Raw genomic sequence first — 12,500 nt, forward strand, 5'->3', positions numbered from 1 at the left:
CGCCACTCCACCGGCGTCTTAGCTCCAGGGCCCTCCCCAAGCTGGCAGTAGGGAGTGCCCTGGAACTTGGTGTGACCGTTCTTCGCGGTCCTCTCCAACCCACATACCCTGCATGTTGGAGGCCTCCTCTTCTTTTTGGCTGGAGCAGCAGCGGCGGTGGCAGCATTGAAGCTGTCACTCACTAAACACAGGTAATAAATTACTCTTTTAGTCTAGGTAAAATTAAATGGATGCACACACTGGTACACACAGATTAAAACAATTTAACGAGATTGATACACACCCTCTGGCTCCAGCTCCACACCCTCTGGCTCCAGCTCCACATCCTCTGGTTCAGGCTCACGGTTCTTGGTCTTCTGCGTTGCCTTCATATTGTCTCAGTGTGGTTAAAAGAAATGTTGCACCTGTATTTGTACTTTGTCAGTGAAGGGAGCTGGACACACCTCTGGGAGACCGTCTGGCGTGTGGCTACTCTGCCTTATTGTTTTAGCTTGATGGGCCATCATGATGGACAAAAGGCCTGGACGGCCATCGCGAGAGACAAAAGAGGCCAAGTGTGAAGTGTGTAAGTGTGAAGAGTGTGGCTGCAGTAGCAGTAAAGTTATGTTGTAACTGACTTAAAGCCATAAAATATAAATAAAGAGGAGAAGTTTGGTTTAAGAACAATAAAATGATTTATTAAAATAATAAAAACTATATAACAGTATATACATGACTATATACATGTCAGGGTGGTGGGAGTGGCCCCTCGCGCTCTCGCCGCTTTAGTTCTTGGAGCCACTGCTCCACTGTTCCCCCGTCGGCCCGGGCGCAAAAGGTCTCCCGTTTGTAGCGGCTGTGGCCGTACTCCCGGGTCTTCGGCTGGCCACAGCGCCTGCACTGAAATCGGGAGACCTTTTTGAAGGGCTTGAGGAAGAGCCCTTCCTCCCGGGCACGACGCTCCTGCTCTGCCTGGACCTTGTGCCTCCAGGCAGTAGAGCGGGGGATGGCTCCAGCGATGGCGATTGCTGGAGCGGCGGCTGGAGCAGTGGCTGCGGCGATGCTGGACGAGGGAGCCTGCGTGTCACTGGCGGACGGGGTGGTGTCCATGGCGGACGGGGTGGTGTCCATGGCTGAGGAGGAGGAGGATGTGGCACTTTGGAGGGCGGCGATGATGTCATACAGCTCAGGGGCCAGCGGCCCCCGGATGGTGGCAGCCAGACCAGAGGCGTCCGCGGGCAGGCGGTGCTGGAGGGGCTGGTCTGGCTGTTGGGGCTGCTGCAGCAGAGTCCGTGGGGCAGGCAGGGGCTCCGCTGCAGTCTGGGGAGCGCTGGGCCCTGGGACTGCGATGGCGATGGTGTCCCGCATCATCGCCTTGCTCCTCTGGTTGTGCCTTACAAGAAATAAAAAAAAAGGCAGAAAAAAAGACATTATTAATCACAACAAAGCTATAAATCATTATCAACATCAGTGCTTGACTTACCACATCGACAGGGTCCGCTGATTTACATCAAACAACTGGATCCGGGTGCTCGCCATGAGGGCAGGACAGTTGACCACGTTGTCCTGGATCTGCTTATAGTCCCTCATGACGGCACCCCAGCGGTTGATGCGGACCCCGGCGAGCGTCGTGCCCTCGTGGCTGTGTACGCGGCACAGCTCCAGCATGATGGCTTCGACAAGCCTGCTGGCTTTGGGAGACTGTGCCGCTCCCGCCCCCTGACCCAGGACGACACTGGAGAGAGGGAGAGGGAAAGTGTTAGTGACTGACTATAGCAGGCTCTAAAAAAACTAAATTATTAATGCAGTGACTGCTTACCGCTTCACACTGTCCACCCCTGGCGTGTGAGCGTGCCTGTTGCTGGTCTTAAAGCGGCCTTTGACCAGCTTGTCCTGGTGGCGGGGGGGGAAGGTCACCGACGCCTTGTCACGGTCCGCCAGCTTGTCCCAGAGAGCGACCACCTCTCTGGATTGACGCTGTGTGACGAAGGCGTGGTGACGCAGCTCCACGAGGGCATGGGCCAGGGCCACCACGTGATGGTAGCCGAGGTGACCGTCTGGCCCAACGACGTCCTGAAAGAAAGCACAACACACAAGACACAGCACATGAGCAAACACAGCAAGCATACAACCTCGGAATATGAAATGTTAGAAGGCAGCTGTGCACTCACTTCCTCCTCCTCCTCAACCGGCTGCACCTCCATCCTGTCGTCGCCGGGGGGTGGGTGGGGTGGGTGGGGGGGTCCCGACTGGGATGACGAGGCCTCTCCGACTCTGTGGGGCTCCTGGAGGAGAGCGCTGTGGTAGGCGAGGAGACTGATCTCCTCTGGCTCCTCCTCCTCTTCCTGGAAGCCCTCATCAGTGTCAGTGCCGTCCTCCTCCTCGGCCTCGTCTGTCCCATCCGGAGCGTCGGGATCCCCCAGATCCTGCAGCACAGCGTTTGTCTGGGAGTACAGGTACTCCACCCCTAAGAGTTCCCCTGCAGAGAGAGAGAGAGAGAGAGAGAGAGAGGGAGGGAAAGACACACGCACACATTAGCAGATGCCACAAGACAGCAGCAGCAGCAAACACTGTCTGTCGCTGATCTCTCTGTACCTGTGTACTCCCTGGGCTCCGTGTAGGATTCAACCAGCGTGACCCCCTTGAACTCCTGGGCCAGCTGGTTGAAGCTGTGCTGCAGTTGGGCACTGTAGCAACGCAGCGCCGCACGTTGTCCTCCCTCGACTGCCGCTCTGCCGCGGTCCTCGTTCCACCGCACCAGGCCCTCCAGCAGGTACACCTGAAAGTGGACATCACTTGCAGTTGTACCTGGAAAACATAAAAAAAAACATGGGGGGGAGAGAGCAAAGAGTTAGTGAAAAGCAAAAACACAAAACAACAACAACACATGTAAATGTGGTGAAAAAAGATTTACCTGGTATGAAGCGGCACTGGTGCAGGTGGAAGGACTCCAGGGAAGTGGAGCCTCGTGCACACCTGAAGACGGGGAGCCTCACACCACCCTTGGTGACCTCACCCGTCTTGGTGTACAGCTCCACCCCCTCTGGGTCCTGGATGCAGTCGAGGTGGCGGCGCTGCGTGCTCCAGATCTCCTCCATGCGGGCGCGGTCGATCAATGGGACGCCCATGGTGTCCGTCAGCCCCGAGAAAGTGTCCAGCACCTCCCGGAGGAGCCGCTCTGTCTCCGCCGCACCCCTCGTACGGCGGCGACAATGGCGAGCGAGCTCCTTGGCTGACAGTTTGATGTGGGCGTCCCGCCCCTCCACGGACTGCTTGGCCTCTCTCAAGCGGGCGACGTCCTCGTCGTCCCACTCGAAAATGGCGAAGGATAGCCTCGCCATGAAGAGGCCATAGAGCTGGTGGCTGTCTGTGGTGACACCCCTCGCGAAGCGTCGCATGAGGTGCCACACGTCAAGCCTGACCACCAGCTCGTGCCACTCGTGGTACATCTTGTGCACTGCCGATGTTCCCACGGTGACACAGCAGTCCCGGTCAACGTACATGACCTTTGGAGGGGCCTTTCCGGCTTTGCGGTACCGCTCCATCAGGCCGGCCGCCATGTTGGTCAGTCCGTCCCCCTCGGCTGCAGTGAGGACGGACACGAGTACCTGCCCGTACTCGTTGCCAACATTGGTTACCCAGGCGGCCGAGCCAGCGGCACCGCCCCCAAGCTTATTGGCGATCTGCAAGACACAGCGCAAACACACAGTTAGACACACGGCACACCACAGTAACATTATACAAGGTAACGGCACAGTGGAGAGAGAAATCTCACCTTCTTCGTGGAGTCCATCTTAAGAAGATCGCCAAAAATGGACGTCACTCTGGCCCTGGTCTCGTCCAGCCTGGTCATGGCTTCACGGACGTAGACCCCGCCGAGCCAGGTGAGTCCGGGCACCTTGATGATGTCCGGGAGCGACACCTCCTGTGGTGCCGCTCCAGGTGCCCTCAGCTTGCGGAGCACGGAAAGATATTGGATCGACCGCGCCATCCACTCCCTGGTGTGCTGCTCCACCAGGGAGGCGCGGAGGCGAGCCACACCGTTGCCCAAGGTGCGCTCCTTTAGCAGCCCAATCACCGCTCTGTCGCAGGACAACCTGTGATGGAAACAGAACACAGAGAATACAGACAAATATAGTTAAGTACAGAGAACAATCAACAGAAAAAAAAGCATGTTGAGTGAATGTTAAATGACTTAAAGTGACATACTTGTACGTCAGAACAGCTGGAAATTGTTCGCGATGCGCGATGTCCAGCTGCTCCAAGATGTCCTGCGACCAGCCCGCGACCTTCTTGTGACAGGAGGGGCACTGAAGGTACTCTGTACCCATGTGGTACCACCCACTCCTGTCCAGGACCCTCCGGACGGTCCTGTATAGTCCAGCGCCCATTAGTTTGCGCCCACAGGCAGGGCACGTCAGGTGGTATGCCCACATCCTGTAGGGCATCCACAGAAAGAATGGGCGCTGGAAGAAGGCGTGGGCTGTGGCGGGGGGCTGCGTGTAGAGGGGCCGGGCGCCTGGTGGATACCACCACAGCTTCAGCTGTGTCGTGAGGGCAACCTTCCCATCGGCTGCCCTCCGGAACAGCGCCCGGCCCACCCACTCCTGCTGCTCTTCAGGCAGCGTCTGCCTCCAGCTGAGGGGAAGCAGCTGAAACACACACAGCAGACAGCAGAGACACACAGTTAGTGAGCTGAATGTGCAGCAGACAAACACACACAAACACACACATCACACACCCTCACAATATACATACACACATCATACATACCTCTTTGCCGGAGGCAGTCTGCTGAAGAGCCACCACTCCTGGTCCTTCCAGTGGCTGCTGAGAGGAGGAGAGAGAGGAAGAGGGGACCACGGCTGGTGGGGCGGCTGGTGGGGCGTCCCTGTACGTGCCTGACAACACATATCAGCATTAGTACTTGCATTACACATGCATTACAAGTGTATTTACAATAAAATGTATACTTACGGGGAGGGAGAGAGTCGACCTCGAAGGCGGCAGCAAGCAGTTCAGTGTCGCTCGGGTCCGAGGAGGAGGCGCCTGGAGGCAAAGAATAACATGATGAAGCACTGGTGTGTTGTGAAAAGCACCTCACAGGCTGTTTTGTAGACGGTGCTGTTACCTGGTGGTGGGAGGACATGTGCTGGCTCAGGTGCGGTCTTGGGCTCCTTGTCCCGAGCCAGCACATACATTTTCAGGGCCTCCATCCTGGACCGAGCTCCCACCTTCTGCTTGCGTATCCATGCCACGTAGCTGTAACAGAGCAAAGGGGGGAAAACACACAAAATCAGCAAAAACACACACACACACACACACAATCAACACACACAACAACACAACAATCAAAATCAACACACACACTACTTACGTTCGACTCTCTTGGTCCCGCGCGTCATACAGGGACTTTAAGGTGCGATGGCTGTGCGCACCAAACCCCACCAGCGTGTCGCCCAGCCCCGCCCCTGCAGACAAGGAGCCCTCGCACAACCTACGCCTGGCGACGGCCGTCACCATGGGTGGGTACAACCCGGCGTAGGAGGCAAGGGCGTCCTTGTTGAGCATCTGGGGCGTAGTTGTGGTGTCCCCTCCCTCTCTCTCCTTCTGGTGGGACGCCAAGATCTTGACGGCGAACCCCACGTTGTTGCTCAGCAGCCACTGGAAGGTTTGGCCGCGGTGCTGGCCGATCTGGAGCTCACTTTCGGCCAGCACCGCTTGCTCGCTGAGGTCCCCGTGTTTCGCCCAGGCTCTTGCCCTCGCCTCGGCTCGAACCACATCGGCCCTCTTCACCTGCCCGCCACTGGCAGAGCCCTGCTTGACAAAAATTTCAGCGGCTGCAGAGGGCCGAAGGGTGAGCTCAGAGGACGAGGGCTCAAAGCGAAACACGGGGTGGAAAGACATTGTCTGAAAGATAAGAAGAAACAAAACACTTCACTGACTTCACAATTGTACTTTTAATACACATTACCTGTTTGCCTCCCCTGGGGTGTTGGGATAATACTGTTAATATCAATGTTAATGTCAGGATATCAGCCCATTAGGGGTGTTGGGATAATACTTTCAATGTCAATGATAATATTAGGATATCAGACCATTAGGTTTTACAGTAGCTGGACAGTGACCTATTGCCCTGCCCCCCCACCCATTAACGTTAACTTAACATACCGCCAAAGGAACATAGCGGTTGCGTTTTAATCACAAAATACACAGATTTACACTTCAAATTTCGTTACAGCATTTATATCACAGCTACCCAAGGGTCTAAGAAAGTTAAAAACGTCGTCCGATTATAGTTTTATGGTTTATTCCGAACTGTACACGTCTCGTTAGGAGGCTGTGTTTTCCATTCATTCCTATTGGAAACGATTGCGGTTACACTTTAAACATAAAATGTGTGTATTTAAGCTTCGAATTTCGTTACAACATTTATATCACAGCTTACAAAGACCGTTTTTTTTTACAAAGACCGTTTTCAGATCTTAGTTTTATGCATATTTCGCTTTTTTTCTTGTCACGATTTGACAGATACATTAAAGTCATTTAAATGGTAATGACATGCTAATCGCAATATAAAGTTTGTTTAAACTTTGCAGAATATTAAGCTGTTTTAATACTGATTGTAATTGCTGTTATGAAGACAAAAAGACATAACTTACGTGCAGTGAAACTTCTTTCCTTGCTGAATGAATGAAATGAATGACCGGGAGTGCGTCCGTGAACTTCCAAAATCCAAAATCCAATCAGAGCAGAATTTAGTAGAACAGGCCAATGAAACATTGCGAGGTTTTGGTAGGGCGGGACATACAAATAGAACAAGCCAATAAACATTCACTCATGGTTATGGTTATGATATATAGCAGATGCTTGTCCAAAGCTACATAGAAAATAACAAAACAAAGTGAAATTTAACAGTAAACGATTTAAAAAGTTGGTAATACTACATTAATTACACTGTAATTGTAATAAATTATTTAATTTATAAAAAGCATGGCTTTATTTCAACCAGCTTTTATGGTGTGTTCATTTACTTACTGTTTATTAAAGCATGGCTTTATTTCAACCAGCTTTTATGGTGTGTTCATTTACTTACTGTTTATTAAAGCATGGCTTTATTTCAACCAGCTTTTATGGTGTGTTCATTTATTAATTGTTTATTTAAGCATGGCTTTATTTCAACCAGCTTTTATGGTGTGTTCATTTATTAATTGTTTATTTAAGCATGGCTTTATTTCAACCAGCTTTTATTGTGTGTTCATTTACTTATTGCTTATTTCAACCTGCTTTTATGGTGTTTTTTGTCCTCCACAGAAACAGACAGAGTCTTTAGGCAACTAAACAATATTTATTTTTATTAAAAACAATTTTAAAAAACTATATACACAAATATATACAAAAGTGGAGGAGGAGAGAGAAAGAGGAGAAAGAGAGGGCCACGGCTGGTGGGGTGCCCCTGTATGTGCCTGACAACACATATCAGCGTTAGCACGGTGTAGTACACATGCATTACAAGTGTATTCACATCAACATGTATACTTACGGGGAGAGTTGACCTCAGCACTCAGGCACTACAGCGTCAGGCGATGGTTCCGAGGAGGAGGCACCTAGCTCCTTGTCCCGGGTCAGCACATAACTCCTCAGACGGCCTATTCTGGACTCCGCTATCACCGTCAGCTGTCGTACCCAATCCAGATAGCTGTAAAAAAGCAAAGGGGGAAAAAACACACACAAACACATACATTAAATCAACAAAACAAACAAACAAACACACACACACACACACACACACACTAGTACTTACATTCGACTCTCTTCGTCCTGCAGGTTGTACAGGGACCTAAAGGTGTGGTGCGAATATGCACCAAACCCCACCACCGTGGTGCCCAGCTCTTCCATAGACTGGGAGCCAGAGGGCACCACCTGATCACCTGACATTTTCTGAAAGACAAAAAGAAACAAAACATTGTAATACACTGCACTGACTAATTGCACTGTTAATACACATTACCTGTTTGCCTCACCTGGGGTGTTGGGATAACACTGTTAATATAATAATGTCAGGATATCACACCACCATTAGCTTTTACAATAGCTGGACAGTGACCTATTGCCCTCCCCCCACCCATTAACGTTAACTTAGCATAACATACTGCCACACACACAAACACACAAAATACACAGATTTACACTTGGAATTTCGCCACAGCATTTACATCACAGCTACCCAAAGGTCTTAGGAAGATAATTACGTCTTCAGATTTTAATATTATGCATTATTCCGAATGTGAGAGGTCTTGTTAGGAGGCTGTGTTTTCCATTCATTCCTATGGGAAACGATCGCGGTTACAGTTTAAACATACAATTTGTATATGTACGCTTCGAATTTCGTTACAGCATTTATATCACAGCTACCCAAGGCTCTTACGAAGATAACTACGTTTTCAGATTTTAATATTATGCATTATTCCGAATTTGAGAGGTGTCGTTAGGAGACTACACAATCTGTGCCCATTCATCTCAATGCATTCTTATGGAAATAGCGGTTACACTTCAAACATCAAACTGGTATATTTACACTTGGAATTTCGCCACAGCATTTACATCACTGCTAAAGTTGTTCGACCACAGTCAAAAAACATAACTTACGTGTTGTTTAGAGATAAGGTACTTTTCCTGCGAGCCGTGAAAAGTAGAGTGACTAGAGCGGGAGAGACCTACGCTGAACTTCAACTCAAAACTCCGCGCTGGGAATTCAGCCAATCACGGACCAGAATGTAATAGAACAAGCCAATGAAAACATGCAAGGTTTGTTGTAAAGGCGGGACATGCAAATAAGACAAGCCAATGACGGGCCAGACAAATGAGACACAGATAAGACACGGGTAAGGAGCAGAAGCCGATCCCGGAAGCGCAAGGATGACACGCAAATTCGTGAAGCGTTCCATATTTTGATTAGGGTTTGGTTAAGGGTTAGGGTTGTTGGTCCGAAAGCAGAAAGGACCCTAAAATTAGGCCTAAGGTCACTGAAAACATGGTCAAGGTCCCCCCTCATCTACCTTTCTGCCTTCTAATGACAAACCAGGCAAAGAGGGTTAGGGTTGGGGCTAGGGCTGAGGAACCGAAAGCAGGCAGGACCATAGAGTGGGTATTGAACGAGGCCTAGGGTTGCTGAATAGACATCCACCGTCACCAATGTGCCTCCTTCACATTTCAGTGAAAGTTAAATCCAGGAGGACAAGGGGCTCTACGTGGGTTGGGTTTACTGTACCTGATGGCCCCTCACTCTCGGTTCCATGGTGTAATGGTTAGCACTCTGGACTTTGAATCCAGCGATCCGAGTTCAAATCTCGGTGGAACCTCGCATGGCCTTGGCAGCAGCGTTTTGCGGCTTTTCGGTTACTCACTGCCACAAACTTCACTGCACCTGGCAGGTGCTCTGATTCTCACACTGCAATTGCCACCTCTGGAAAACCTGTGAGCAGCCCTCCGTCAGGCAGTGCAAGCATTGGTGGTTCAGTGGTAGAATTCTCGCCTGCCACGCGGGAGGCCCGGGTTCGATTCCCGGCCAATGCATCTCTAGACTTTTCCTGCTCCCATGCCAACATAAAGGTCAGGGTTTAAGCCAAAAGGCTGAAGCATCTCCCCGTCGGGGAATCGAACCCCGGTCTCCCGCGTGACAGGCGGGGATACTCACCACTATACTAACGAGGAAGACCCTGTGCGTTCACAGGACTCTCTGCTCCACCTTCCTGAAGCTTCCACTTCAGGGCTTAGGCTGCTTGTCTTCAGGTGCTTCAACATTTAGGGTTAGGTGAGGGGAAGATGTTATTTATTGTGCTTAAAGTGCTGAAAGATCAACCAAACATAGTAAAAACCAGTGTAATAACATAATAGTAACAGTGTAATAACAAAGTAATAACAGTGTAATAACAAAGTAATAACAGTGTAGAAAATCAAATAAGGAGGAAAAAATTAAATTGCAAAGGCAAAAGAGTGAGGGGTCAAAGGGGAAAATCTCAACCTTAATTGGGGAACAGGAAGGGAATTGGGAACATGTAAATGTAAATGTACATTTTAGGGTTGTGGAACTGGAAGCAGGCAGGACCCTGGAGTGGGGTTGGGGTTAGGCCTAGAGAGGCCTAGAGACCACCCACTCCCGTCTGCCTGGGGACCAAGGCCCCGCCCCTTATTTCCACCTGGACATTCCTTATGCAAAACGTATGACTTTAAATGTCAATTTGCAGTTTTTCAAGCCCTCTGCCTAGCTGTCCATGTAAAGGTTGTCATCTGGTTTACCTTAGTTACCCTTTCCTGGGACACTTGGAAGGATTGAAGAGGATTTTCTTGCCTGCAGCACCCACCCTGGCAGTCAGCGCTTGGGCTGAGGTGGGGGTTTATATGCTGAGGTGAGAAGCTTCTAGGATGTGCTCGCTACGGCAGCACACCTACTAAAATTGGATTGATACAGAGAAGAGATCTGTTATGCAATTTTGGATTAAACAATGCCCTCTAAGTATTTATCCCGAATAAATGTAGTGAAAAATGGGACGCAAGGCCGTTTGCGGCCATACAAATAAGACAAATAAGACACACGTGTCAATCAAAGGTTACGTCAGGGTACACAGACGACCGGTTAAAGGGCCAGTGTTGATTTCTCCCATCAAAGCATTTATGAACATGCTTTTTATGCCATTTGTCTATTTGTTTCAAAACCCACATATTTCAATTAAACTGTAATTGTGACAAAGGCTTGCCTCGCATGGCCTTGGCAGCAGCGTTTTACGGCTTTTCGGTTACTCACTGCCACAAACTTCACTGCACCTGGTCCACTGCTGAACCGTGCGTCCACCAGGGCCCTCTTCCTCAGCGCAGAAGTATTGGCCCTTGATGTATGCGTGGCCCCCAGCCACTGTGCATGCTTGGCCACAGATGTCGCAGGGGTCACCAGGCTTGTGCGGTGGCTTTCCCCTGCTACTTTCCTTTTCAGCGTTTCTTTTCCTCTTGTACAGAGTATTCCGGGTGGGTCTGCTGGGCCCCGCCACCGGCTCGGCTGGCTCTGCTGCTGGATCTGCTGCGGCCGGCTCTGGATCTGCTGCAACTGGCTCTGGTGCTGCTGCTGACTCTGCGGCTGGATCTGCTGCTGCGGTGGCAGCTGGCTCTGGTGCTGGCTGCTTCTGCTGCTGCTGCGCCTCCAGCCACTGTTGAGCCGTAGGCCCGGCTGGGCCAGCCTCCATATAGCAGAATGTGTACCCCTGGAAGGACGCATGGCCAGTTTCCAGGGTCCGCACATCACCGCAGAGCCAGCACGGGGACGACAGTTTGGAGGGATAGGGAGACCGTCGAGGAGAGGAGCTGGAGGAGGACGATGGTTGGGAAGGAGAGGGAGGCCTTCCATTCTGTCCAAATAAAATGGTTGAATGATTTGACAGTCTGTTTTTTGCCTTTTTAAAGCCCCTCTTGGGGGAGACACACCTACCAGTCTGGTCAAACCCCCAGGTTCTCGCAGGATGGCACAGGAGGGCACCTCTATTGATTTCATCAGCCCTTTCAGGAGGTGTGCAGGCACCCCCTGTTGGGAAGGAGCCTCGTTGTTTTACACTGTCCATTTCAGACCCTAGGGCCTGTCCACACGGAGATGCTTTTTAGGTTAAACGCAGAGGTTTTGCTTCGTCTTGGCCGAGAGTCCAAATGAATCCTGTAAACGCACTACCCGAAACCGCACTTTTCTGAAACCTGGTCCCAGAGTGGAGGGTGCAGTCCCATCCTTTATTTGGCTAACGCAGGTAGGCCTACTAATCACCTTTACTTTCTTTGGTTGTAGGATAGTTCGTGATTCACATTAGTTTTGGCTATCACCGCAATTAGGCTACTAAACGCAAGGCTTACCCAAGTTCTAGGCTATTCTGTCGCCACATTTATAATATTGCTATAAAACCTTCGTTAGTAACAGTCAATACTTTTGCCTGCATCAAATCGTGCATTCGCATTCAGTGTGCTACGATCGGCTTAACGTGAGTTCTAAGCGTCTTTGTATGCTTATATCTGATTTCACTCGACTGTGAATGCATGTATATATGTTGTAAGACATGTAAAATAAATGAATGACACTGGTACTACGCACAAATTAATGTAGCCTAAACTTACACCGCACTTTCCTAATAACTTAAAGAAATCGCCTGAACAGGGACTTGAACCCTGGACCCTCAGATTAAAAGTCTGATGCTTTGAATGTCGAGGCATTACTGAAAAGTGAAGGATTTTGGTGAAAAATACCAGCCTTTGCTGTAATGACTTACTCAGGCTTTGACAGAGTCGAGCAAACAGTGGACTGAGCTAGCACTGATAGCCACAGTAAATTGTTTAGCAGCCTGGCGTTTAGACTGGGATCTTGCGCTCACCAGTGTGACGGCACATTTTGCTTGGATTTAAAGAAATCGCCTGAACAGGGACTTGAACCCTGGACCCTCAGATTAAAAGTCTGATGCTCTACCGACTGAGCTATCCAGGCTTCTGAAAGG

At 50.4% G+C, this 12,500-nt stretch overlaps 1 protein-coding gene and 2 non-coding genes across 3 annotated transcripts; 1 reads left to right on the plus strand and 2 right to left on the minus strand.

Moving 5' to 3' along the window:
• Positions 1–726: 726 nt before the first annotated feature.
• On the minus strand, positions 727–6,699 carry LOC121708920. The gene is made up of 13 exons (XM_042091883.1): positions 6,642–6,699; positions 5,357–5,889; positions 5,111–5,241; positions 4,957–5,028; positions 4,753–4,880; positions 4,189–4,631; positions 3,755–4,076; positions 2,894–3,662; positions 2,575–2,787; positions 2,151–2,458; positions 1,799–2,052; positions 1,463–1,714; positions 727–1,372 (listed from the first exon to the last, which is right to left on the minus strand). Exons 2-13 carry the CDS (start codon positions 5,884–5,886, stop codon positions 727–729), a joined length of 4,068 nt encoding a protein of 1,355 aa, XP_041947817.1. The 5' UTR covers positions 5,887–5,889; positions 6,642–6,699.
• A 2,570-nt stretch (positions 6,700–9,269) lies between these two features.
• trnaq-uug lies at positions 9,270–9,341 on the plus strand. The gene has a single exon. It is a non-coding gene; the product is annotated as a tRNA-Gln (tRNA).
• A 3,076-nt stretch (positions 9,342–12,417) lies between these two features.
• trnak-uuu lies at positions 12,418–12,490 on the minus strand. The gene has a single exon. It is a non-coding gene; the product is annotated as a tRNA-Lys (tRNA).
• Positions 12,491–12,500: the final 10 nt, after the last annotated feature.

The sequence above is a fragment of the Alosa sapidissima genome, chromosome 5 (genome assembly GCF_018492685.1).
Source record: "Alosa sapidissima isolate fAloSap1 chromosome 5, fAloSap1.pri, whole genome shotgun sequence".
NCBI classification, from domain to species: Eukaryota; Metazoa; Chordata; class Actinopteri; order Clupeiformes; family Clupeidae; genus Alosa; species Alosa sapidissima.

Coding starts and splice junctions, on each gene's coding strand:
- LOC121708920 (XM_042091883.1), bottom strand. CDS start 5,886: ATGTCTTTCCACCCCGTGTTTCGCTTTGAGCCCTCGTCCTCTGAGCTC. Junction 5,029..5,110: donor ACATGTCCTCCCACCACCAG/GTAACAGCACCG, acceptor CTTTGCCTCCAG/GCGCCTCCTCCTCGGACCCG. Junction 2,788..2,893: donor CCAGTGCCGCTTCATACCAG/GTAAATCTTTTT, acceptor TATGTTTTCCAG/GTACAACTGCAAGTGATGTC.